Source organism: Micromys minutus (assembly GCF_963924665.1).
Source record: "Micromys minutus genome assembly, chromosome: 19".
NCBI classification, from domain to species: Eukaryota; Metazoa; Chordata; class Mammalia; order Rodentia; family Muridae; genus Micromys; species Micromys minutus.
The window spans coordinates 41,299,247-41,327,149 of record NC_137954.1 but is presented as its reverse complement, the minus strand read 5'-3'; the positions used below and the strand labels follow the sequence as shown (position 1 = coordinate 41,327,149).

The 27,903-nt window shown below is 46.3% G+C and overlaps 1 protein-coding gene across 1 annotated transcript; it reads left to right on the top strand.

The window, feature by feature from the left end:
* Positions 1-1,547: 1,547 nt before the first annotated feature.
* PASK (PAS domain containing serine/threonine kinase) lies at positions 1,548-27,903 on the top strand (the record flags this gene model as incomplete). The annotated part of the gene is made up of 17 exons (XM_080932890.1): positions 1,548-1,734; positions 3,148-3,383; positions 4,283-4,453; positions 8,623-8,763; positions 9,225-9,359; positions 11,969-12,229; positions 13,878-14,046; positions 14,849-15,002; positions 16,984-18,455; positions 18,557-18,738; positions 19,114-19,275; positions 21,543-21,668; positions 21,775-21,909; positions 23,758-23,957; positions 25,744-25,877; positions 27,042-27,188; positions 27,743-27,903. 17 exons carry the CDS (start codon positions 1,548-1,550, stop codon positions 27,901-27,903), a joined length of 4,173 nt encoding a protein of 1,390 aa, XP_080789016.1.

Sequence of the window (27,903 nt, the reverse complement as noted above, 5' to 3'; positions counted from 1 at the left end):
GTGGGTACCTGTCTCTTCCTAGGGGTAACAGTTCTGCCCTGCGTTGGAAAAGGCCCAGCCCCTCTGCTTATCTAAGCTTGATCTTCCTTGTGAGGCAGTTTCTCAGTCAGCTCTTAGATCCACTAGTAAAGCTGGATTTCTTGGACCTGCCAGTGGATGAATAATGACACAGAGACTTAAAATTAATGTTTATTATAGATTAGGCCTTATTTTAGGCTACCTCCCAGCTAGCTCACCTAACTTAATTAAACCGGACTATTCTAATCCACATCTGCCACATGGCCTCTGGATTGTCCGAACGCCTCCAAGTCTGGCTAGCCAAATCTCACAGCCTCTGCTTTTCCAGCCAGAGGCCATCTCAGCCCCAAAGTCCACCTTCCCTTTCCGGTCTAGCTGTTGGCTGTCAACTCTTTATTAAGCCAATCAGTGAATGAGGAAGGTGTATGTTTACAGAACACTGAATAACAGCACCCAAATCTGGCCAGTTCTCGGCTCTGCCTGTACAGATTTCACAATTGAATAATACAAAAAGACTACCTTCACAGAGTGCACCTCAACATGCTGGTATGGGGATCCTATATAGAAAAAGGCTTGTGTGGACCTCAGAAGTATGATCCAGATAGTTTGTTCATAAACTATTATGTTTTGGGAGGCAGCCTAGAGGAAGGTAGGCATGCTTAAGGTAGGCATATTTTGGTCCTTGGTCTCCCTTTGTCATGGGAAAATCCAGCCAGTAGTCCTGATTCTGGTCCCTCAGTGTTTTTGTCTTTATGAATCACTGAATTACTAGGTGGCTCTTGCCATCTTCTTAGTGGCTGGCTGTGGAGTGGCCTTAAGCAAGGGTAACTAAAACTAGTAAATTTACACTTAGGGTTGATATGCTTGCCAGTAAGATTCCTGGGTCCACTCAGTATGTCCACTGTGGGAAGTCATGGGAGCGAGCACATGGGACAAGGCTGCAGGAACTCAGCATACACACATTAAGGTCAACACTTGTGACATGGTTAGTTTCCTAGTGTGACACAGTATTGTAGCTCTGAAATGTGCTGTCACTTAGAAACTCAGTAAGTGCAAAGGGGGTTTTCTGTATTTTTTCTAATATTTGTTTTGAGTCTACATTTATATCAGGATAAGGAGTTGAAAAACTCCACATCTCCTAACCTGTAATGTCTCTGGATGTGGTCTTGCTTTTGTTATATTCTTCAGGGTGCTCTTTGAGTGGCTGGTTCTTAAGGCATCCTTAAAGACCTTGACCTGGGAACATTTCCACATCTGTGAACCCGTGTTTCCTGCTTTTCTTGTGGCTCCTCCTATTGCATTCTGTTTCTTTCTCACTTTTCTTCTTGCATTTCTGTGTATTTTTCTGAAAAAGTTTCTTGTAGCACAGATTGGGCTGACTATATTCACTCAGTAAGTTCTGACCTGGAATGCCAGCACTTAGGCTGGTTTGACTGCTTTTGTGTTCTGTACTGCAGATGTTAATCACACACCCTTTGTTTTCTAGGTGAGGGCTATTGGAAGCTTGCTGACCAATTGCTCTGCCCTTCATGGAGGATAGAGGTCCACCAGTTTTTGCTGACGACTGGAGGTGCTTGTCTGAGAGTCCTCCTGCCCAAGAAGGCCCAGCTACCCATGCTTCCTTTGAGCCTAGCAAGCCTCTCTCCATAGCCCATAGACACCTGAGCAGGAAGAATGGGCTTTCTAGACTCTGCCAGAGCCAAATAGCACTCTCCGGTAATCACCTTGTGATGTTGTGGGCATCAAACTTGTAAACTGAAAACCAAGTTGCAGTTTTCTACCCTGGGAACTGTTTTGTCTAGGACCAAAAGATGGTTTATGTTTTCAGAGCTGTCTTCCAAGACACTAGGCTATGTCCCCTGCTTGGGCTGTAGCCAGGAGGAAAGAGCTAACCTGTCTGCTGGTGTGTGACAGAGCGGTATGGTTGGAGTTGGGGGAGGATTGAGGAACAGCCAAGGCATGTACTTGAAACTGAGGGTGATCTAGAAAGCAGGCAAGTCCTTTAGGATGACAGAGATGTTCAGGAGCCAGAGCAGAGCACACAGAAGAGTTAGGACCCTGTCTTGAGTTGCTGGGGCATCAGATATTGAGGCCCAGCTAGTGTGTGGTACCTAGGACAATAGGAGCAGCAGGTCCAGGGGGACCACAGCTTCGCAGGAGGCTGCTTCTTTTGGCACTTGCAAGGTGTCTGTGCTTCAGTGTTGACATGGCAGCTTAGTTTCAGGAGGATGTCGAGGCAGCTGCTCAGGGAACAGGGGCAAGAGGTCACTGCTAAGGTAAGTGTGTGTAACCTTGGAAGGTTAGGCTGAGGCCATGTCCTGAGAAAGTCTAGATTCTAGATGAAGAACACAAAGGAAAAGGAAAGGAGAAAGGACCAGTATGAGACTAGTAAAGACTTAAGTCATATGTGTTTGGTTCTAAATGTAGGAAGGAGTCAGTGTGGGGGACATGGGGAGTAGAGTCTTGGAGATGATTGGAGCTAGAGGCAGGCATATGAACCAAAACTGCACTGATCTCTCCAGGATAGTAAAGGTACATAGCAATGGGGGTGGGTGGGTGGACAGATCAGTTGGTGGTGAGAGATAGAGAAGGAGAAGGCATTCAGGTGCATAGATGGGGGGTCTGGGAGGGGGTAGCTGAAGAGGAGCTCAGTGCTTCTGATAGGTGAAGTGGGGTGAAGACTGGAGGTTCACTGGTGGGCTCAGCATTTTGAAGCCATTGGAGAGGTGGCTAAGAGCAGCACCTTTAGAATGGTGGAGACAGAGCCCATGGGAAGGAGCAGGTAGAGGGGTGGGCGACAGGTAGCCTTTGAGTTGTGTGACATTTCCCAGGAAGAAATGGCCAGGCCAGTTGCTAGAGGTGAGTAGTGTTTGAGAAGAGACAATGTAAGCAAGGGCTTCCTGGATGTTAGGGCAAAGCCTTAAGAGTATGACCTAGTCAGAAATGTTCATTTTGGTCTGTCTGTACTTCTGGGAGAATATTAACCCATGCCACTGAACCCCCATTGAATCACAGCCTGTGCTTTAGCACTGGGTTAGACAAATGCTGGAGTCCTGGGTAGGCCACATGCTCCACCTACTCTGGCAGACGTTTGTGATTGAATACTTTCTGTTCATCCTTTCCTCACAGAGGACAAGTGGAGCTCTTACTGTCTTTCATCGCTGGCTGCCCAAAACATCTGCACAAGCAAACTGCACTGTGCTGCTACACCTGACTGTGCTGACCCTACATCTGGGCCACTGGGCAGTACGTCCTGCTGCTCCTTGCTGCGTGGCCTGGCATCAAGGTGCTCTGGACCCCTGCTCCCAACCCCCGTGTGCAACCCCAACAAGGCTGTCTTTATCGTGGATGCCAAGACCACAGAGGTATTTGCTGAAGTTTGAGGCCCAACTTGTGGGTCTGGAGTTGTGAAACCTGGTCTCTTTAACAGGAATTGTGTGTTTTAAGTGTAATTAGAAAAATGGATGTTTTTACCTATCTGCAAAGAGATAAGACTTTGTCCTTTTTAGACAGAAACTTGAGAGATGAGATGTATGCTGTATCATGCTTTTAGCATGTTGGCTTACTTATGCAAGTGAACATCAGTGCCTGAATGAAGTGTGTTTATATCGTGAGTTTTTAACAGGACTGTTAAACTGTTAAAAACTGTTAGACATTCGTGGAGTGTGATGCAAGTTTCTACATTTCCATAGTAGTCTTTTAAGTTACTTGATTATAACATGTGTGTATGTGTTTTGATATGTGTGCCTCAGTGTGAGTGTGGAGGTCAAAGGACAGTGTATGGGAGTCTATTTTCTCCTGCTTTGTTGGTCTCAGGGATTGAGGTCAAGTGATTAGGCTTGATGCTAAGTTCTCAGCTGAGCCCTCTCTTCAGCCCGTTTCCAGCTTCTTGATTGGAATGTGCTTGTTTTGAGTGGAGGAGTGTCTAGGTACAGTTGGTCCTGATTGAATGTATCTGTAAGGTAAAGGTGCCTGAGGAGCATAGGGCGAGCATCATTGTCTGCGCTCCTGATGGGAAGTGCTGTGGTTCTCAACCTTCCTCATGTCCTGGTGACCCCCAACCATAAAAACAATTTCATTACTACTTAGTAACTAATTTTGTTACTATTTGGAATTGTAATGTAAACATTTTTGGAGGCAGAGGTTGGCCAAAGTGGTCTGGCCTCAGAGGCCTCACTGCTGTTCTGGAAGCAGTGCCAGGAAAGGGCATGGCTCCAGCCTCCTTGTATTGTTTTCTCCTTGGTTATATGCATGTCCTCTGCAGATTCTGGTTGCCAATGACAAAGCCTGCAGCCTCCTTGGGTATAGCAGCCATGACTTGATTGGCCAAAAGCTTGCACAGTTCTTCCTCAAGTCTGATTCCGAGGTGGTGGAAGCCCTCAGCGAGGAGCATGTGGAGGCTGATGGCCATGCTGCAGTGGTGTTCGGCACAGTGGTGAGTGATTGTGTGCTCATGTTTGCATGCACTGGGGTGGAGGGCTTGGGGATGGAGGGATGCTCTCTCTATCTTTAAGGTAAGAGCAGCATGTAAAGGGACAGGCGCCATTCCCGTGCCTCAGTTCTGACTTTGCCTACAACTTTAGCATCTTAACTGAGACTTGGTCCTGGTACTATCTCCCAACCTCACATGAGAAGAGGAAAGCATTCCTAGGATAGATACAGTGGCTGTGGAGCTTTGTTGTCTTTGGAGAGGCTCAAAGTTTGGTGAGGGTTGAGACTTGGACTACATTTTGAAGAACTTCGGATACCATATGAAAGTCCCAGAAAAGTGATATAATCCCCTCTATTTTCTCATGTGTTTGTTGGTAGTGCAAATTTACAAATGTTGCAGTTTTCTCTTAACCTGACTAGTTCCCAATTTATTGAAACAGGACTATTCAACAGCTTTAAGGCATAACGACTGAGCAGTATTAATCTATTTTAATCCTCTAAGCTTATCTGGCTACCTCCCAGACAAAATCTCTGAGATACTTGGATTTTTATGGCTTTCTCTGCTCCAGGTGTGTCTTAGTTAAGGTTTTACTGCTGTGAATAGACACCATGACCAAGGCAACTTTTACAAGGACAACATTTAATTGGGGCTGGCTTACAGGTTCAGAGGTTCAGTCCATTATCATCAAGGTGGGAGTATGGCAGTGTCTAGGCAGGCATGCTACAAGCTAAGAGTTCTACATCTTCATTTGAAGGCTGCTAGCAGAATACTGACTTCCAGGAAGCTAGGATGAGGGTATTAAAGCCCCCACACAGTCACAGACCTACTCAAACAGGACCACACCTTCTACTCCCTGGGCCAATCATAAACAAACCATCACAAGGTGTTTTCTTAATTTCTTTTTCTTTAAAAAATTTTTTTAAATTCACTTTACATCCTGATCACCGTCCCCCTCCTTCTCTTCCCAGTCCCACCCTTACAAGTCTCTCTCCCCACTGCCCCCTTACCCCTGGGTACTACCACCCACCACTGTGGTATCTAGTTCCAGCAGGCACATCCTCTTCCACTGAGGCCCAATCAGGTAGTCCAAGTAGTGGGGAAGGGTATCCAGTTAATGACGGGACAGAGACCGAGCTAGCCCCCACTCCACTTGTTAGGGAACCCACATGAAGGCCAAGGTGTGTATTTGCTACAAATGTGTAGGGGATCTAGGCCCAGCTCCTCGTGCTCCCTGGTTGGTGGCCCAGGCTCTGTGAGCCCCCCTGGTCCCATGTGAGTTGACTTGTGGGACTTTTTGTGGTGTCCTTAACTCCTTTGACTTGCTCACTTCTATCCCCCACTCTTCCACAAGACTCCACCTCATATTTGAATGTGGGTCTCTGCATCTGTCTTCATCCACTGCTGGATGAAGCCTCTCAGGAGACTGTTACACTGGGTTCCTGTCTGCAAGCACAACACAGTATCATTAGTAGTGTCAGGGGTTGGCTCTCTCACATGGGATAGGTCTCAAGTTGGGGCTGTCATTGGATGGCTGTTTGCTCAGTTTCTGCTCCATCTTTATCCCTGCATATTTTGTAGGTAAAACAAATTCTTATAATGTCTCCTGGACCCTCTCCCTGAAGACTTCCCTCTTTCCCCTCCCCTTCTCCTTGGTGGAAGTCCAGCCCTATTCTCTCCTCTGCTCAGTCACTGGATGATCAGCTCTTTATTGACCAATCAAGGAATAATTGGAAAGCAATGTTTATACAACATTGAGACAGGAGATTCTTAGAATAAGGATTGCAACAAAATATGGGGGCACAGAAGTCAGCATCTGAATAACACAAGGATAATCTTTACCCAGTGTACAATAACATTATGCCTACAGTGTGTGTACATGCATATGTATGTGTGTGTATGCATGCATGTGACAGCCTGAGGTTGGTGTCAGGAATTATCCTCTGTCACTCTCCCATATTATTCATTGAGGCAGGCTCTCTCAGTCAAACCCAGAGCTCTCTAATGACTAGTCTTGCTAGCTGACTTGCTCTGGCCATCCAGTCTCTATCTTTGAAACTGGAATTGCAGGTGGGCCTCCACTTTCACATAACATTTAAGTGGGTTTCTGGGGATCCTAACGCAGGTTTTCAAGTTTGTATGGCAAGTACTGCAACTGATGGACCATCTGTGTTTGGTGATGGCTATATATCTATCTGGGATGTTGACAGGTGAGTTGAATTGTTGAATGCTGAGGGCTGAGCCCCAGGCATGAGAACTTGGACAGGGGTCAGTTGTATTAACAAATTACTGGATCAAAAAGCTGATTAGTACCAAGAAAAACAATTACAACCTTCAGCACATGTTACTGCTTATTTCTTTTTCCCTTTTAAAAAATATTTGTTTTATTTTTATTTATGTGTATGTATATGTACACATATATATGGGAAGCTAGGGGAAGGTGTTATAGCCTCTGGAGCTGGGGTTATAGGTAATTGTGAGTTGCCCACTGTGGCACTGAACTCAGATCCTCTGGAAGAGCAGCAAGTACTCCTAACCACTGAACCATCTCTCCAGCCTTTATTGCTTATTTCTTTAAAAAATAAGATACTGCTTCTTTTTCCCTGCTACCTTACAGTGAAGCTATTGGTCAGTTTTTCAGAAGCACAGAAAAACTATGTATTTGGATAAAGGGAATTATTAGATTGGTTCATATAGTTGGAAGCTGGATAGTTCTACAGTAACTGTGTGCTGGCTGGAAAGCCAGAGGAACCAATAACCACTCAGTTTAGGAATTTAAATGCCTCAGAACCACAAGGACAGATGATGCAGCCTCAGTCTATAGGACCAAGCCCCTGAAAAGTTTCCAATGCAAGTGTGTAGTCTAAGTTGAGACTGTGGAGTTCAGTGTTCCTGGTGATAACAATAACAAAAGGTACCTGTTCAAGTCAGAAAAGCTGGGTGTGTTAAGGTTTTACTGCTGTGAATGGACACCATGACCAAGGCAACTCTTATGTGGACAACATTTAACTGGGGCTGGCTTACAGGTTTAGAAATTCAGTCCATTATCATCAAGGTAGTAGCATCTAGGCAGGCATGGTGCAGGAAGAGCTGAGAGTTCTACATCTTCTGAAGGCAGCTAGGAGAAGACTGGCTCCCATGAAGCTAGGAGTAGTGTGATGGTTTGCATATGCTTGGCCCAGGGAGTGGCACTATTAGAAGGTGTGGCCTTGTTGGAGGAAGTGTGTCACTCTGGGGGTGGGCTTGGAGACCCTCCTCCTAGCTTCCTAAGGATGCTCAGTCTGTTTCTAGCTTCCTTCTGATGAAGATGTAGAAGCCTCAGCTCCTCCTGCACCATGTCTACCTAGATGCTGCCATGTTCTCACCTTGATGATGATGGACTGAGCCTCTGAACCTGTAAGCCAGCCCCAATTAAATGTAATTTGTAAGAGTTGCCTAGGTCATGGTGTCTGTTCACAGCAGTAAAACCCTAACTAAGACAAGTTGGGTCTGAAGTCCACTCCCACAATGACACACTTCTTCCAACAAGGCCACATCAACTCCAACAAGTCAACATCTCCAAATAGTGCCACCCCCTGGCATTTCAAATCATCATACTGGGGTAATAATTTATACCAGTAATCCCACCACACTGGTGATCAGAAGTTGAAGGCCAGCTTGTACTACTTAGGGGGCTTGAGGGCAGCCTGGCCATGTGAGAACCTGTCTTAAATAACAACAAAATTCATCAACACCAGCAGCAGAGGGATAGTTGAGTGTGCATGTGAGCTTTTCTTACCTGTTGTTTCTCTTTCCCACATAGGCTCCTGCCTTCCATTCAAGAATAATTTTGTCCTCTTGGTCCACTGACTCACCAATTTTTTCTGCAAGTACATAGATGTACCCTGTGTGTGCTTCAGGCATTTTCTAGGTGTTTCTCATTCAAGGGTGGCAGTCCAACATTAGCCATCACACTGAGTAGGAAACCCATCCTGGTAAAAACTCACTCAGACTGTAGCACTGAGGGCTAGAACCTCATTTATACTTTGGTAGGTCTCTGCACGGTGCTGAAGCGTGCCTGCACTGAAGCAGTCAAAGCACTGGGAAGGTCACTGGTGACAAGCACTTTGCTATGCTACTTTCGGGGTCTGTACTGCAGATGCTGCATGCATGGTACAGCGAATGTGTCTCTGTAGGTGGACATTGTCAGCCGAAGTGGGGAGAAGATTCCAGTCTCTGTGTGGATAAAGAAGTTGCAGCAAGATCGTGGCTTGTGCTGTGTAGTGGTTCTGGAGCCCGTGGAGAGGGTCTCGGCCTGGGTCGCCTTCCAGAGTGATGTGAGTGTATTTTCAAATCTTGGCTCTGTTTCAACATAATGCTCTCTTCTCCTTTCATAAGGAAGGAAATGCCAGAGCTAACTGGAGACTTGGTTTGGTTGTGGCCCTTACTAACTGCATTCGTTGAGCAAGGAGTCCCATCACTGATGTCTCAAGTTTCCTTATCTATAAAATGAGAATATAATACTCAGGATTGGTCTTATGTCTAAAGATGTCACACTTTTAGAATAGTACATGAACTGGGATGTTGTTGCTGCAGAGTCTGGTGTGGGCTGGAGCTTTTGGAGAGTACTTGAGAAATGGTATTGTTCTTATGAAAGCCCATGCATGCCTCTTGCACTTTGGATACAGAAGTTGTGACATCATTCTTGCATTTACTTTATAAACACTAGAGCTTAACCTTCAACGAAGTTTAAAGAAGTGTGAGAAACTTCTGTCAAGAGCATTGCTTTTTCCTCCAGGGAACTATCACATCATGCGACAGTCTCTTTGCTCATCTCCATGGGTTCACATCTCCAAAGGATGTGGTTGGGCATTGTGTCAAAGACTTGATTCCATCCATGCAACTCCCTCCTGCTGGCCAACGTGTCCCAAAGGTATGTACCTGACCACCCTCACTGTGTGCTCGGTCTTGAGTTCTTACACTAGACCCTGTAACTTGACTTCAGGATCATTCTTGGATGGAGCAAGCTCCAGCTCAATTCTCCGAGATTTGAGGCTCTATCATGGCCCAGAACCCAAGTGGTCTTGTCTCCTGAGCCCTCCTCTCTTTTCCATGGTCCAGGAGGATGGGCTGATCTGTAGGGTAACCTTGTACCCTGCTTAGAATTCTCCAAACAGAACAGATAGGATTGTATATAGAGACACATGATTAGTTGGGGGAACTGAAGCTTGTGACTATGAGGGCATCTGCATCCTGGAAACCCTTGGGTATGACCTGGGCATGGCTCACTCAAGCTTAAAGGTCTCAGAACCCAGAGGGCCTCTGGGGGAAAGTCCTAGAGCTCAAAGGCCAGAGACCTTGGGAGTTCTGACATTGGGTATTCCAACTGCAAAAGAGAGATTCCTGTTGGTCCTCCCATTTTCTCTTCAGACCTTGAGCTGATTGGATGGTGCTGCCCATATTGAGCATGACTCTTTCTTATTCAGACCACTCAGAGTCACACATATATCTGGAGGAACCCTGAAAGACATACTTAGAAATAATGCTTGAATGGCATTAGATATTTGTTAGTTTGCTAGTTTGTGGCCTCTATACTGGGAACCTGAGGGCTGTGTCTTACCTGCTGTCTTCTCTAGACCTTTAGGAATGACTGACTAGAAAGCCGTTTTAGCCAAAGTTAGTTTTGTTAATCTTGTAAGCAAAGGTAAGTTTTTCAGGCTTTCTTCTTTTTTTTTTTTTTTCTTTTTCTTCTTTTTTTGGAGCGGCCACTCAGCATATTCCCTACGTGTTGTTCTTTAAAGTCAGTCACTATGCTGGCTTTTGTGTGTCGCATTTTCTGGTTCATGTGACGCAGCCTGTCCCCATTTTGTCCTTTGCATCTTCTGAGGAAGTAGCTAACCGATGGGCAGGGCATCCATGGGTTGGTGGAAGTAGAGCCCTATCACAACAGCTGCTACTGACCAGGTCTTGGGCAGACTTTTCTTTCTCTTTTTCATTTACTTTTATTTTATGCACATTGATGTTTTGCCTGCATGTATGTCTGTGAGGATGTCAGATCTTGGAGTTAGCTGCCATGTGGGTGCTGGGAATTGAATTTGGGTCTTCTGAAAGAGCTTTAACTGCTGAGCCATCTTTCAGCCCTCAGGCAGATTTTAACTTCCTGAGGCAGGTGTCCTGGGGATGGTAGAAGACAAGTGTAAGTCTTCTTACCTATACCTGCACCAGTTACTATCTCCCCTGTATACACAGGAACTCCATGTCCCTCTTCCATTCCTGGCTCTTGGGTTTTAGGGGCAGGTGGGCTTGGCAGAAGTGCGTCCTGGTCAGCTCTACCTCTGACATAGGTGAGCCTTGAATTCTCTTTGCTCAGTGCTCATGGACTGGGTGCTTCACTATGTTCAGGACAGGGAGGATGAGCCACCAGGCCTCCAACATAATTCCTAACTTCTCATGTCTTCCCAAGTGCTCCCTAAACAGCGGAAGAAAAAGCCTGTGTCCAGGCTCTTACCTGAAACCTGATTGACCCTGGTTAGGAACACCGTACTAGTCAAGTTTGCTTTTCATCTTATTTTATTTTATTTGAGGTTTCTCTGTGGTTTTTGCTGTCCTAGAACACTCTGTGTAGACCATACTGGCCTCAAACTCACAGATCTACCTGCCTCTGCCATCCAAGTACTAGAATTACAGTGTATATCACCATGCCTGGCTCTGTTTACACTCTTCATTGGAAAATCACATGCCTTCCAAATTACAGAAGCAGATGGTATATAATGTAAGGACTTGGTTATATGTCGGGGAGGAGCTAAGAAGGTAGATAGATGGTCCCTCAGAGTGACAGCAGGAAACCAACAGCTCTAGGGTGGAAGGAGAGAACATGGGTGCTTTGAGTACTGCCTTAGTGGTGTTTCCTGATGCTCTGAATAAAAGACTGACAAAAGCAACTTAAGAAAGAAGGTGTCTATATTGGCTTAGAGCTGAAGGTGCGATCTAAGGCAGCAGGAGTGTGATGCAGCTGGTCACATGGCAGCACATCATTATTGGGAAGCCGAGGGTGAAGATAGCATCTGCATGCTCAGCTCCCCTCTCCACTTGTACAGGATCCCAGCCAGGAAATGCTTCCACCCATGCTCATCGTACTTATCACAGCTACTTTCATACATGGATTCTGCGTTCACTGAGACTGAGGTGCTGGAGAAGAACCTCTCTTTCCCTTCCAGATTTGGAGCTAGGGAGTGGAGTACAGCCTGTGGATGCCAGCAGGCTGTCGTCTGGCACAGATGCTTGCTAGGGATGGGGCTGGGTCCAGTTCTCTTATTTAAGGCTTGCACATTGGTCCATTATTATGCATCCATTCTGGACAAGGAATACTCCCAGCCTGCTGCTGCTGTTGCCAGAGTTCCAAATGGGGCAGGGTGGGGCAGAAGCAGCATGTATGGGGGATGTTTCTAGCACAGCTATGTGAGTAAGGCTGGGATCTAAAACATCAGGATTGTGCCTGTGCAGTACTGCCGTAACACTGAGTGGGGTTGTCCTGTCTTTCAGAGCCTCAAGATTCAAAGGTCTGTTGGGAAAGCCAGAGACGGCACCACCTTCCCTCTCAGTCTGAAGCTGAAGTCCAAGCCCATTGGAAAGGCTATAGCCGACAGTGAGGTGGCCCCTGAACCAGGTTACCATGCTTCTGTGTGGGTGTTCTGCACCATCAGTGGCCTCATCACTCTCCTGCCTGATGGCACAATTTATGGCGTCAACCACAGCTTTGCACTAATGTTGTTTGGTTATGGAAAGACAGAGCTCCTGGGCAAGGTAGGCTTGCCTAGTTTCCTAGCTCCTCAGTACTCTGAGGAGACTGTTGTGTGTGTCAGAGGATCTGAACCTGATGGGCTTATATCAGGCTATACCATCCTGTTCACAACCAACCATCTCATTTCCCTAGGCTGCACATCAGTGGCTACTTTTGCAGTAACTGTCTCCTGGATCATTCCAGAGAGGCAAGATGGTCCTCTGCTTGGGATCTCTGTTTCCACCCAGCTGGCTCTGGTCTGGCCCAGTGAACCAGGTTTTGGTCACACTGGAGATGCTGTTTATTCACACATACTGAGCATGGTTGTAGTAGGCAGCACGGGAGAAGTGGTTCTGAAACCTCTCTTCTTGAGGTTGGGGGTTGGGTAGATGCTTTAGTCACCAGGCTTCAGGCCTTAACTTTTCCTTTATCCTCAGCCAGACCTGTACATCATGGCTTTGTACAAGCCTGCATAGACAATGCTTGACACACTCCTAGTCATACACTTTGACCATAAATTAGCCTGTTGGACCAGGCTTAATAGGAAAAGGGCATTTTGTCTCACATGGTGCCAGCCGGGGTGACCGGATAGCTAAGTAACTCTGAGGCCTTGATAGCTTACATTTCTGGCTTGGATGTTATTTGGCATTCATGGGGACATCCTGCTTTTTAAGGGTTACCTCAGCCTCAGAAGTCATGCCTGACAGCTCTCTTTTTGCCTATGGGATGAATCCTAGTGGTGTTCTGAGCTTTCTAGGAGGGTACATAGCTCCCATATGCTGATGAGGGATCATGGAGCAGCCTTTTGAAGCCACCTACTGCCACATTTTGGCATCTGCATATCCCTCCCCAGCTACTGACACCTATTGAGTGCCCACCAGGCTCACCTGGTTCCTGTGGCCCTTGGTTGCTTGGGGCCTAACTCCAAGACAGCAGCTTCTATCTTTTTGTGTTTCTGCTAGGTAATATTGGACTGTGCGTGACTGTGAGCGTTAGAGTATTCTCCTATGAGGCTCTAAGGAGAGGTTATTCTGCTTTTCAATAAGACCCAAAGAGTAACTAAATTAAAATTCACTTCAGTTGAGTTATACTTGATTTAAAAAAGCAGCTAGCATCATCCTTGGATGATGGCTTTCTGTAGGAGTACTGTAGCTTTAAGACTTCCTAGAGAACCTTATAGGTATAAATCCTTGGCCCTCATTGAGGCTAGAGTTGCTTAGATTCTTGTGGCACAGGCAGCTGTTCAGGCAATGGGGCTGCATACAGGCTCAGAAGCAGCATCTGTGTGAGCGGCTCTTGGTGTGGTAATATGGTCCTTGATGGGTGCCCATCAGTGATTTTGGACCAAGAGCTATTAAGTTGTTAGCTTGGGAAATGCAGGGTCTCGGCTCCAGGTAAAGGTGAAGTCAACGGCCAGATATCTACTTGGAAGACATATAGGTATTTGCATAACTTGCCTTACAGTGTATTATGTTTGTCTTTTTTTCCAAAAAAAACATTGTGAATTATGGGTAAAGTGCCAGAGGGCCAAAAGCATGTGATCCAATATCTTTTTCTTTCTGAGAACTGAACTGTTCACATTGCTGATGTTTTCATTTTCCTAGGAGGATGAGTTCAGTGGGTCAGAACGGATCCTTCTAGGTTCTGAAACATCACTGTTTTGTTCTCTAGAACATCACTTTCCTGATTCCTGGTTTCTACCACTACATGGACCTTGCATGCGATAGTCCTTTCCAGCTGCCAGATCTGGTCAGCTGCCTGGACATTGGCAGCAGGAGTGGGCCTGGGGAGATGAGCTCCGATGCCCAACAGGACTGGGAACTGGCCAGTGGGGCCCAGGGTAAGTAGGCACAGCCTCCTCCACCACTGTGTTAATGTGGTAGAGTAGCTCCGTTGGTGGCACTGTAACAGAGATAACAGAGCAGAAGGCACGGGTGACCTTTCCAGACTCTCAAGGGTGGCTGGAGTAATGGGAGGCTCTGTCCTAGTTTGAAGCCGTGTTGTACAATCTTCTTCTTCTCTCCCAGGAGATGGAACAGTTGTAGGCAGTGCTTTACAAATGTTTTAGCATCTAGAAGGGAATTAGGAAGTCCTCCAAGACTGAGCCACTCGTACCCATGTCTAAGACAAATAGCTGGCCAAAGTCTTGTTCATTTAAAGAGAATTTATAACTGAGCCAGGTATAGTAGCACATACTTGTAATCTCAAGTTGGAGGGTTGCAGTTATTTCAGGCCAGCCTTGAATACATGGAGAACCCTATCCGGAAACAAAAAGCTTCCTCCCACCCTCCCAAAAGTAACAACAACACAATTATGTAGTCTCGTGTAGTATAAGATTGAATTGTTATAGCATATCATATTTCTAAGTTATGGTACAAATCTGTTGACTTCAATATATATCCCTGTAATTTAAGGGTTTCTCTGATTGGTTTGTGGAGTCAGTGTAAGCTTTCTGTCCCAGAATCTTCTAGGAAGGGAGAGGAGTGGTGACAGCGGGACAACAGTGAGGGGTTAGTGCTGGCAGAAAACTTCTGGTGTACATGGGAGTGTAGGCTGTCTGAGTATTTGAGGTTTTGATACAGGTACAGGTGTGTTTTAACACAGTGGTTGGGAATATACAATGTTCTTAATTTTTCTGTGAGATCCAAGAATTGATGTGGTGTTGACACGGGACCACATGGCATCACAAGATGAGACCCTGAAGCTGGCGGGAAGACAGGTCTCCCCTAGGACTCACACACGGTTGGAAACTGGATGTCAGATACTTCCTTCTTGTGCATCTCAGCCCTGCCTGGGGTAAGTGCCTTAGTGGGAGGTTATAAGTTTACTAAATACACAGCTGTGTGATATTCAGCTCATGGGTAATAACGTCAGTGATGGCTAACGTGTACTGGTCACCTAATGTGTGCTCTGTCTACACAGTAGTGCTTTTCCTCTTGACTTAAGTCCTTACAGCTCTAGGAGATGTAGATCTCCTAGATGCTCTTCTCGTCTTATGGACAAGGAAGTAGGCTGTTGAGAACCCAAGAAGACTAAGAGAGAGCTCTAGAATTTTGAAAATCTTTTAAAAGCACTCTTTATATAAAATTCATTTTGAGTAAAGGAAGTTTATAGTGGAAAACTTTGGGAGATAGAATAAAAATTCATTTGTCACTATAGCATTTTAATGACAGGTTTATTTTGCTGCAGTCTGACATATAGAACAGATAATGGTACTTCATTACAAACGTTCAAAAAACAGGGGTTGTTAGGAAAGGGTGTGTTTTGAGCAACTGAGGCTGAAGCTCAGTAAATTCTTCTGTTGTGGCCAGGTGCTCAAAACAAAAATCAACCTCCAGGTAAAGTGTTTGGTCAGTATTGGGGTTCCTGGCTCCTCAGAAGCTAGCCCTTGGTGTTCCTGACAGGAGGACCTGAGATCCCTGGGACAGCTCTGGACAATAGGTTCCATGTTGCCTTTTTTGAGCTTCTCTTGGTAGGACAAGAGGAGCTCCTCTCAGCTCTAAGGAATCACTTGAAAACCTCTCTGTATCCCTTCCATAGTGATCAGAATTCAGTAACAGGTGATGCTTGGCTGCCAGGACAGCTGGCAAATGTCCTTCATCTCCTGGGTTGTTGTCATACTAGGATTCTAAGTCTCCAACACGGAATTCACCCCTCCTCCCCTTCTAACTTGATGCTAACATAATGTTCATGGCCAGATCATTGCTGAGCAAAGTCATTGGTGGTCTTCCATCAGCCCCTGCAATGCAGATCTTCAGAGGTCGTACTGCAGGGACAGGATCATGTCCCCAATGTATCAGTTTTCCTAGCAAGTGACCAGTGACCTTTCTAAAATCCCAGAGCCTATTTGTCAGGGTTTGGGGTAGAAGGTATAGGAGCAGGTGAGTCAACAGAGGAGATGGAATACTGAGAACCACTAGCATCCAGCAGCATTTGGAGATTTTAAGAGGGTAAATACCGTGCCTAGCAGCTGTCCAGACTCCTTAGCTAGGTCTTAATGAGGTTCTTGTGATATGCATCCCCCAAGGCTTCATCCTCAGGTGGACCCTGTAATCTGTTCCTCGAGAGGGCTCGTAACATGGGAGGAATGGATAGAAAGAGGATAGACACAGTGCTTTTTTGTCTGTTCTTCATCTTATTCCCTTTCTCCAGGAAGCCTTTGATTTTAGAACTCCGCCCACAACATCTTCTACTAGGGCACCATCTTCAAATAGACCTTTTCCACTATCTTGGTTAACTTCTGCTGTACAGTTTGTGGGGACGCCATTTCAAGACCACAGTAGTGTGTCTGATCACCAGGTGCTTGATCTTAGTCATGGTTGATGTGGAGAGCAGACAGTATAGTAAGCTTGTGGAGACAGTGAACGATACATTGGTGGAATCAGCTCATTCTGCCTGGACTGCAGCAGCCCTCACACTAAATGTGGTCACCCTTGCCCTCCTCCCATCTTTCCTGCTTCTTGCCCTAGTCTCCTTGCTGTTCCTCTGAGCTACCTCCCTAGTTTGTGTAAGTCGTTGTTGGATGGTGATGAGAATGAGTCATAGTCTGCTGTCATGAGTTTGTTAAACACTCTGAAATCCATCTCAGTATCTTCTTTTGATTCATCTTTGGAATGTAGATTTATATGAAAAAGTATCTAAGAGTAGATATAAAATTGAGGCTGTCTGTCCTAAGTTTACCGTGCTCAGTTCATTGTACTGTACTAGTCTCTCAGAGGGAAAGTCAGTGTGACCTCACACTGCCACTAGTGACTATCATCCAAATTCCTGTCTCCAGGGTGGACAGCAGCCCAGTGGATGGTGATCGGTCGTTGCCCACAGACAAGCGAAGCATTCCAAAGAGAAACCTGGTAGCACATGGTGGACAGTTATTACCTCAGACCCAACTGGAAACCCCAGAAATATCTCCACTAGTCCTTAAAGAACATTTATCGTCTGAAATTCAGAAAAATATCTCAAAAGAAAGCCCACTAACTCACAGGAAATGGTTATTGTCCAAGGTCCAGCAAGACACCACAAAAGGAAGCCTGCCAATCCATGACAAGCAGTTATTGCTTGCAGGCCAGCACATCCATGTCTTGGGAAAGGAGAATCCTTCAGCAGCGGAGAGCTACAGGGAAGGTCTTTTAGAAGAAAGCAGGTCAAAACTAGTGGATGCAAAACTGTTTGCTTCAGGTGAAGATTCTGAGCCTCTAGTCCCAGCTAAGGACAGGAGCAGCAGTGTGGACATATGTAGTCTACAACAGGAATCTCAGCTGGAGCTGATGGGTGTCGGCAGTCCTCCCCCCTGGGCCGATGCCACCATGCCTGAGCCCCACACCACAGGGCAGATAACAGGAGGGAGCCTGACTTACTGCCCACAGCATAGAATCTTGCAGCAGCGAGGCCAGGACTCGGCTCCCAGCCCTTCTGCAATGGCGTGTGTTTTGCTTGGGACACCCACTCTGGATGAACCATGGCCAGGAGAGAGGAATGACCGAGAAGAGCTGCAGACTTGCTTGATTAAGGAGCAGTTGTCCAAGCCAAGCTGTGGGGGAGCGCTGGGCATCTCGTGTGTGGAACTTGTCCCAGCGGAACATCCTCCTTTCACTGCCCCCGTTTCCTTCTGTGATTGGGGAGGCCGAGACCTACATGCTAGCCGCTCAGGCAGCTCCTCAGCCTGCTATGCTTTGGCCACCGACCTCCCTAGTGTCCAGGAGGCAGTGGAAGCCCAAGAGGCAGTGGAAGCCCAGGAGGCTGATGTGAATTCTTATTCTTGGAACCTCAGGGAGCTCTTTCTCAATAACCAGACAGACAGAACTCTGTCACATTGTTCCTGTGCCACATCTGAACTCAGTGAGACACCATCTCTTTCAGTGATGGGGTCAGATTTAGATCTGGGCATTCTGCACAGGCAGACTTCAGATACTTTAGTTGACCGAGAGATGTTGCTCCTTACTGGGACCTATTTTAACCTTGGCGAAGGTCAACGGTTCCAGGAGATGGGAGCAGGACATGATGGAGCAGAACTGTCCAACATTTCCTTGGTATCCTCTGAACACTATGAAACTAGTGACATAGAAAGCCCAGGTTGTGACCCTCTCATACCAGATCCCGGTCCCAACGATATGTGCCTATCAGCAGAGAAGCCCAGATTGAGTGCCCAGATCACTTCCACTCCTGTGGCACCTGGGGCCACCAGCCTGCAGCAGGAGATCCAAGAAGGCATCTACTCTGGAAGCTGCTACCACCGAGATGGCTTGCGACTGAGTATGTTCTGGGGAAGAGGCTTTTTAAATCCTAGCACTGTTTGATGAGGTCATTGGCGGGATCAGCAGAACACTACACTTCCTCACCTTTCTGCCCTTCAGGTATACAGTTTGAAGTAAAACGAGTGGAGCTCCATGGCTCTGCAACCCTGTTTTGCTGCTGGCTGGTGAAGGACCTCTTACATAGCCACCGGGACTCAGCCACCCGAACCCGCCTGTTCCTTGCTAGCCTGCCTAGCTCTACCCACTCCATGTCTGAGCTGTCTGGACCTGGCTTTGGAGAGGTTGGTATCTGCGGTCAGCTCAGTCCATGCACTTTCTACTGTGCAGCTCTTCCAGGTGGCATTACTGCCTTTTTGTCTGCAGTGGGTGGAGGGCATGCATGCCTGTGGGTGGCTTTTTAACATTGTCTTCTAGTACCCTGTGTAAGTATAAAGCAAATGTGGGATGTTAAATGAATGTATACTTTGTACTGTGGGATGTAGATGCATGTAGGCATAAACCAGTTTGGGTTGATGCCTGACACTGCTAGAGGGGCCATGGAGATTTCCAGAGCAGCCCACTGTGAGCATAGGCAACAGGAGCAGCATGGGTGCGGGGGCTGCACTGATGGAGATGAGGTGAGTCGTGATCTCCCAGACTTTTCTTTGTGTCCACAGGTGCTCAGAGCCAAGCCTTGGTTTGAAGAATCCCCAATACCTGCAGAGCTAGAGGCAGCCTGTGAGGGCGAGTACTCCCAAAAGTATAACACCGTCCGCCCACTTGGCAGTGGGGCCTTTGGCTTTGTGTGGATTGCAGTGGAGAAGGAATGCAACAAAGAGGTGCTGGGGCTCGTGTGGGGATGGCCCTACTGGGGTTCCCACAATTTATAGCTCTTAAGACTTGTAATGAAGGAGGCGGGACTAGGACCTGGGTACTTTGTGGATATAGATAAACTTTCTGCACTACACACTTTACCCCTAGACAATTGTCCTATTGAGTTTCATATTTATACTTTGCATTTTTGCAGGCTCTTTGGCCCCACCCAGCTTACTACTATGCTGATACCTCCCCTCTTCCTAGCAAGAGGCTTATACTGTTCTGTTGTCCACATGGCATGGTGCCTCATGGGCTCGCAAACTCACTTTTAAAACTGAACTTACGACTTCCTCTGCTTAACTGGAAAAATACGTCACCACCAAACACAGAAGCAAGCTAGCTGACAAACACTGCCAGGCTCACCCAAGATTTCTTGCGATAGCTCTCATATGCCTGTTGGTGCCAGGCATTCTTTAGGTGCACTGAATTCCTCCCAACTGGCCTCCTTCCCCAGTCATTTGGGGTCATTCCTGTGCATTCCACTATCTGAGCCTTAGATCTCCCTTTCCTGTGCTCCCAGATCCCACTGGCACGTTGTGACTTTAGTATCAACCCTCCGATTTGAGAGGTAGCAGCCACTTCTTGCTTTTTTGAACAGTATCAGGCTCCCCAAGAATGTAACTACTAGTCAGATCCTGGAGGGCCCTTGAGTATTATTAGATGTCTGTGCAAGTATGATGTATGTATATGTATAAGTACATGTTACACAGTGTATAAGGAGGCCAGAGGAAACCTTGGAAAAGCTGGTTTTCTACTTTCAGTATCTGAGTTCTAGGGATTGAACTCAGGTCATCAGGTTTGGCAGCAAGCACTTTTACTTGTTGAGTCCTCTTGTAAGCCCTTAAATTGATGATTCTCTAGTCACTTGGAATCCTGAAGATATTCTGAACAAATTGCATAGAATTTGTTGGGGGATGGTGTTAGACTTGTTTTATTTTTACACATGTATATGTATTTCAGATTTTACCAGGATAAAAGCTTTATTTTTAAAAACTTCCTTCTTTTCTTTCTTTTTTCTTTTCTTTTCTTTTTTTTTTTTTTTTCTTTTTTTGGTTTAATCAATCTTCTCCCTTATGTCTCTGAACTCACTTGAGACACGTGTGGTAGCTCCTGGAGAATGCCTTACTCTTTTTGTCCTCTTGCTCTGTGCAGGCTACTGGCAGCAGGCATCTACTAATGATATTTAAAATGGCACATCTGGCTGTTGAGCTCCCGTCCCGGGCATTGAGATCCTCTTTAGTTCCTCAGGACCTCACTGGCTTGCTTTTGCCTTATCTTTCTGAACTCTCTCACATCTCTCCTGGGAAAGTCAAGGAAGCCTTCCTTCCCTGTTCAGAATTTGTGTGTCTCACCCACGCCATATCTCTTCTCTCCAATTAGTGTGAGATAGCTGTACAGTGCAGAACCTTCCAGCTACTGCTACTCCTGCTCAGTGCCCACCCTCAGCCCTGGCCCTTACTTGACTTCCTAGAGGTCAGCACTTCCAGGCCTTTGTCCCACCGTCCCTCCCTTGCACCTGTTCACCTGGTCATTTTCTTTTCCTGGGCACTTAGCATTCCCTGCTACATGATGCACTTCACTGTCTACTTCCTCAGAGGATCGGCTCCTGGAGCATGACAGTGTCTCTGACTGATGCATAAATAGGCCTTGCTGGAATTTTGACCCAAGGCTGCTTTTACTAGCACTTGAGGTAGTAGCCAGTCTGTTGAGTGGGTGCCTGTGTTGTAGTGGCTGTCATGCCGCCTTTCTTTATCATGGAAATTTGTCTCATTATATCTGGTAACTGAATGTCCCTCTCTTTTGTCAGGTGATGTTTCTCATGTTTACCACACACATCAGGCTTGAGAGACTCCCTAGTTAATTTCAGCATTAGGACTGACACTTAGCTAAGGATGACAGTTTTCTTTATTTTCTCTACTTTGTACGTTTATTTCATTCTCTTGGGGTGATATAGAGTATTGTGGGCTTGTCCTCAGATTTCTGAGACTTCTTTCTTCTGTCATTGGCTATAGCTCCTCAGCACCTCCAGGGAACTCCATCTATCCTATCTTGCCCATAATAGACAAGTAGAAATTGTCAGCATTTGTATTCGGCTGCTTCCTCCTTTTCTCCTGTTGCAGGGTCTTGCTAAATTTCTTTTTACATGGCTGTGAGTCTTGGGGAGATAGAAAGCCAGTGGTGGGTACTGGGTTTAACAACTGGTAGAGGACCCTGCTCTTCTCCCATATAGGTGGTGGTGAAGTTTATTAAGAAGGAGAAGATTTTAGAGGATTGTTGGATCGAGGATCCCAAACTTGGAAGAGTTACTTTAGAGATTTCAATTCTGTCTAAGGTGGAACATGCCAACATAATCAAGGTAGATGGTAATTCTCTGTGCTGTCACCATCATGGTGCTTCGTAACACTAATCTGTTGACTGGAGTTGTTTCTAGACAAAGCTGGACCTGACCTTGTCTCTTTCAGATTCTGGATATATTCGAAAACCAAGGGTTCTTCCAGCTAGTGATGGAAAAGCATGGCTCTGGCTTGGACCTCTTTGCTTTCATCGACTGCCATCCCTGCTTGGATGAGCCCCTGGCGAGTTACATCTTCCGACAAGTGAGAGTGGGCTGGCGCTCTGTGGGCTGGATGTGGGGTGGGGTAGTTGAGCTTCATGGCTGCAAAGGTTAGTGGCATGTAGACAGTTTCCTCAAAGAGCCAGTATTATCCTTTAGCCATGGAGTTTATGGGGTAAGAGAAAGGTAGATTGGAAGGAATTACCAGGGAAGTGTATTTTAGTGATTAAAGTTTATTCATATATATACCAGTCACAAACATTAAACAACAAAGTCATCATTTGCTCTGAGTTTGGTGTCTTTGATTTTGTGTTCTCACCAGTCATGTGACCATGTGCACAGCCTTACCCTTCTAATGTGTGCAGTTAAAAACACTACTGTGACTACGTGAAAAGGCCGTTGGGATTAAATGAGAGATTACCTGGAGAGGCATAAAGATTGTGATTTGAACTATCCCATGTTAAAACGTTTGTCTTGATCTGCTTTTGTATTTAAATGTATATGGATCTCTGCTCACTTTTGTAGGAATGGGAAGGTGATCAGCAAATCTTTAAGGTATCTGAGAACCAGGAAGGGGAAGGAGAGCAGAGACAGTGGTTCTTGTTTTGAATAATGAGAAGTCAGTGGTTCTTCCATTAGGTGCCCCAGAAATATGTGGAATGTTTATACTTGTCCTTTGGTTATTATTATTTCTATCATCCATCCATTTATCATCAATCTGTCCACCATTCTGTCTATATTTTCTTCTTTCCTGTTTGTCAGAGATGGGGCTGGAGCTGTGGACAGCACACAGGGAGCAGCACAGCCGGCAGCTCTGTAGACACTGGGCACAGCTGGGGCTTGTGGAAAAGATGAGTTCAATACAGTCCAGTAGAGAGACTTCGCAGTCTCGTGAAAACTACTGTTTCTGACTGTGGCAGTACACATCTACAATCTCAGCACTACAGAGCTGAAGCAGGAGCATAGATAATCCAGGGCCAGATTCCCCCCTGACCCAGGTTCTCCTGGTTAGGTTCCAACATGCATGTGTCTATGTATGCATGTGCATGTGTTCATATGTTCATGAATGTTAAACATGCATATATGTCTGCATGTATGTGTACATGCATGCCTGTGTGTTTCTGAAAATCTGTATATGTAAATATGCAGGCAAGTGTTTATAATGTATACTTCTTTATTAATTGATTGACCTTAGTTGATATGCCATTGACTATCTTTCTGATTTAAAGATTTTTATTTGGAAGTATAACATTGTCTTCAAAGATCAAAATGATTGATTATGTTCATGAAATTACTAAGTTGGTTGCTCCAAATGCTATCCAAATTGTGGCATAATTAGTCGTACTGAAGGAGACAGAGGGCCTGGGCTGATGGATGTGATGACCACTGCCTTCCAGAGGCAGAGTGCCTACATATAGCCCACTTCCTGCAGAGGCCACTTGTTCCACATAGTAGTAGATGTGCTGGCTAGTAGAACAAAGCATGCAGAGGAGCTGCTAAACCCTGCACCAGCATTACATGCTCTGCTTTTACCTCTGCACAAGGCACTTTCCTTTTCTGTGAGCTTAGGTATCCACACAGTGTCTGTGCATGCATATTGGTCCTGTCTTTCCTCCTGAGATGGTTATGGGGCAAGTGTCTGCTGGGAGGCTTCCTTTAGTTAATAGTAACAGTAGAGACATTGTGAGCCGTAAGTTTGCTTTCTGGCAGACTGTGAGGTACAGAGATGCACTCCCATAGCTGCTCTGCCTCCCGTCCATGCAGAACTGTGCACTGGAGAATATTTATTTTTCCTTTGTTGATGGTTTTTGTTTTTCTTGCTAATATTCAGTAGACATGCATGTTTTGCTTGAATTGCTTTTTGAAATGTTCCCCTTTCCCGTGATTCCAGCTGGTGTCTGCTGTAGGATACCTGCGCTCTCAAGGCATCATCCACAGAGACATCAAGGATGAGAACATTGTGATTGCTGAGGACTTCACAATTAAGCTGATAGATTTTGGCTCAGCTGCCTACTTAGAGAGGGGCAAACTATTTTATACCTTTTGTGGAACAATCGAATACTGTGCACCTGAAGTTCTCTTTGGAAACCCGTATGTATCACACACTCTTGTAGCTTACCTGTGATTTTAGGAAGAAATGGGCTCAGTGTGTGCCTTTTTATTGAGTACTAGGGTAATGTTCTACAAGTAAGTGTGCAGTAGACAGAAGGCTGTAGGGTGGACATAGGGGGTCTATTCTACTATTTCAGCTTTTGATTGATTGTAGATTGATATTACAGAAAGTTAGAAAAATAGAAGACAAAGAGGATCATCTCAGATGGGCTCTCTGAGTGGTTTCTCTGTGACTTGCTGTTCTTACTCTGAATAGCAGGAATAATCACTGTTTTAGTGTCTTATTTATTTTTATTATTTTATGTGTCTGGGTGTTTTGCCTGCATGTATGTCTGTGTAGCATGTTCAGTGCCTGCAGAAGCCTGAAGGGTGTTGGGTCCTATTGTGGCTAGTGTTTTGTCATTGTAACACAAACTAGAGTCAATTTGGGAAGAGAAAACCTAAACCTGATTGGCCTATGGGGCATTTTCTTGATTAATGACTGATGTGGGAGGGCCTAACTCACTATGGGATGTTTCATCTCTGGGTGAGTGGTTCTGAGTTGCATAAAAAAGCAGGGTGAGCAAGCTAGTAAACAGTACTCACCCATGGTCTCTACTTCAGTTCCTGCTTCCATGTTCCTGCCCTACATTCCTGTCTTAGCTATCCTGATGGTGCACTGTAACCTGCAAGACAAATCAACTTTCCTTCACACATTGCTTTTCGTTATGGTGTTTTATCACAGCAATAGAAACCTACCTAAGACAGATCTCCTGGGACTGGAATACAGTCAGTCATTAGCTATCATGTGGTTGCTAGGAATGGAACCGATTCTCTGGAAGAGCAGCCAGTGCTCTCAATGAGGTATCGCTCCAGTTCCAGTAGTCATCATTTAAATAATCTTGTTGGGCTGCTCATACAAGAAGCACGGTAGCAAGAGTGGCAGAAATGTAGTCAGTGTTGAGGTGGAGCTGTGTGGAACTCCGTGTGAGCCAGCTCACTGTCTATGCTCTGTGCGACTGGTCTGCTGCTCTGCAGTCAGGCTCTGAACCTTCCGTCTCCATATTTAGTGGTCTGTACTATGCCTTCCCCCCTCTCTCCTGTTGGCATTGTGCTTTCTGTTCCTACCCATCCTTTTCAGTTGTACGTATGCTGGTTCTGCTTGTGGGCCCCTTGGGTGGGACCTTGTCTCATTCTACGTCCTGCCACATTGCACACACACACCTGCATCTCATCAGGCAAAAGGCTTTCTGAAGAACATTCTTCCTTCTTTCTACTCAAGGGGTCAGCAAACTGGCTGGCTAAAGGCTACTTGCCTGGAAGCTGGTAGCTTGGGTAAAGTTAGGATAACAACACCTCTCATCTTCCCAGAGGCAGGCTCTTTCTATCAGGCCGAGCTCCTGATAAGCCTCTCCGTCCTACCATTCCTTTCTCTGACCCCTCAGCCTCACTACATTTTTTCTTTGTGTTTCTCATTTGTCTCCACTTTGCTGAGACATGTTGAGGGGGCATACTATCACCAGGTCTGATGCTTCCTGTGGCTTCTGTGGCCCCTAGTGAGACCAAGCTGTGATTTGCTACCCACTCTTCTGCCCTCCCCACCTCTGGGAATCCCTCCTTTTCCTGGTCATATAGAGGGTCTCTTGCTGTGGCAACCCTGAGTGGACCATGAAATTGTGAGTGTCTCACTGGGGATGGGAGGTTGTGACACTCAGGGTTGGGGCTGGCTCATTGAGCTTTGTAGTGAGTGCAGACAGGCCTGAAATGTTGTCCTTCCCTCCTGCAGCTACAGAGGGCCAGAGCTGGAGATGTGGTCTCTGGGGGTCACCCTGTACACACTCATCTTTGAGGAGAATCCCTTCTGTGAGGTGGAGGAGACCATGGAGGCAGTTATTCATCCCCCATTCGCGGTTTCCCAAGGTGAGCATGAACTCCGGTGGCAAATGATGGCAGTGTCTGAGAACTCAGCACTTGTGTTTCTGTCTCCTCTCTGTACTGCTGACCTCTTTTTTATTCTTCTAACATTTGATCTGAACTTCATAATTTTAATGTGACTCAAAAACATGTTGGTAACTGTTAGTAGTGTCCTTCAGATATTCAAGGCCCTCTTGAAAGTGATACTTTGCAGTCAGTAACCTTGCCTGTGGTAGCATCTGTGGAGTCAGCTGCTTAACTTAGGTCAGAAGCCCCATTTTTGGAGGAGGGTAGTGTCAGTCATACCATGAGCCCTGAGAGCAGATGTGACAGCAACTTGAGACCAAGTAGCACTTTGTATCTGTAATGAAAGCCAGGAGTCAAGTGGACTTAGGCTCAGAGACCAGAAAGGCTTCCTAAGTTTGGAGCAAACACCTCAGGAGCCTGGAGCCTAGCGGAGCTCCTGGAGCTGGCAGATGTGTCAGATGTCAGCTGGGGCCCCTTCCACTCTGGCATCCTGTGGTCCCACAGCAGTCACTTACGGGGAGAACCCATGTGGTGGCAGATCTTCAGTTGTGCCCTAGCCTCTGTGTAGGTTAGAAGCCTCTGTCTGTTTAAGAATCCCAGGTCGGGCCTTCAGTCAGATTACCATTTCACAGTTGCAGGAGCTGATGCAGACGCCAGGGAGGAGTGCTGCTTACTGGCTTGCTCCTCATGGACTGCTTAGCCTCCTTTCCTAAAGACCCAGGAATACCAGCCTAGGAATGGCACCATTCACAATGATCTGGGCCATCCCACATCTGTCCAAGAAAGTGCCCAACAGGCTTGCCCACAGGACAATCTGGTGAGGACATTTTTCTCAGATGAAGTTCCCTCTTCCCAAATAACTCTAGTTTGCATCAAGTTGACATAAAACTGGCCAGCACACCTTGTAAGCAGACAGTCTGAGCTTTGAGCTGGATCTCAACTTCTACACTTCCACTTTGAAGGCAGTGGCTTCATAAATTCAGTTACTGAGTATATCAGGCCAGGCCTTAATGCCCTAGAACTCTTGGCTGCCTCCTTGCTCTGTGGGAGGCTCTGTGAGGCAGGATAGCTTGAAATCTATAGGTCTGAGATGTGCTCCATTTGACTTTGGCGTGGACCCTCCTGTGTTCTTTATGTCCCTAGAACTTATGAGTCTTCTGTCTGGGCTGCTGCAGCCTTGCCCTGAGCAGAGGACCACTTTGGAGAAGTTGATCATGGACCCCTGGGTGACACAGCCTGTGAACCTTGCTAACTACACCTGGGAAGAGGTGTGTCGGACCAACCAGCCAGGTGAGAAGTCTCAATCTCCCTTCCTCTTCCCCTTTCTTCCTTAGGGTCTTTCACTGGGGTGGGAAGGTGACCATCCATCCTGGTTGAGGCTCCTTCTGTCCTAAATCCATGTGTCAACAGTTTGTGGCTGGCCTGAAAGATAGGGCTTGATTAGGCAGAAACCCTTAGATGCTGCTTGGGTTCAGAGTGTGGTATTGACCATAGAGGGAGGACAAGTGTTTATAGCAGCCCTATCCAGGAGGAGTGGTAAGGCAACACTTTGAAGAGTCATTTGGTTGTCTAGTCCAAAGAGGGATAAAGTACAGATGCCGACCATGATGCTGTGGGGCTTCATGGGGGACATGTCTCTTCAGACAAGGCTTCCTAGCCCCCAAGTCAGAGCTCCTGGGGAACCAGGCTGGAGATTAGCATCCCCCTTCACTGCATCTTAGCAGACTCTATACTTCAAGAATATCACCACTGGGGTTTCAGCCACTGCCCCCTCCATTCTGTTGTCATAAAGTATTTTAGAATCTTACTGCTAGCATGCCATGTATTATCTCTTCCTCCTCCAGAAAGTGGCCTGCTGTCAGCTGCAAGTCTGGAGCTTGGGAGTAGGAGTCTAAGTGAAGTGGCTCAGACAGAGTCTGGTTTCTGTGGGCTTCCTGCTCCCAGGGAGGCTCCTGGTGACCAGCATCGCTTGCATCTTGAGGACCCCTCATTGCCAGTCAGCTGA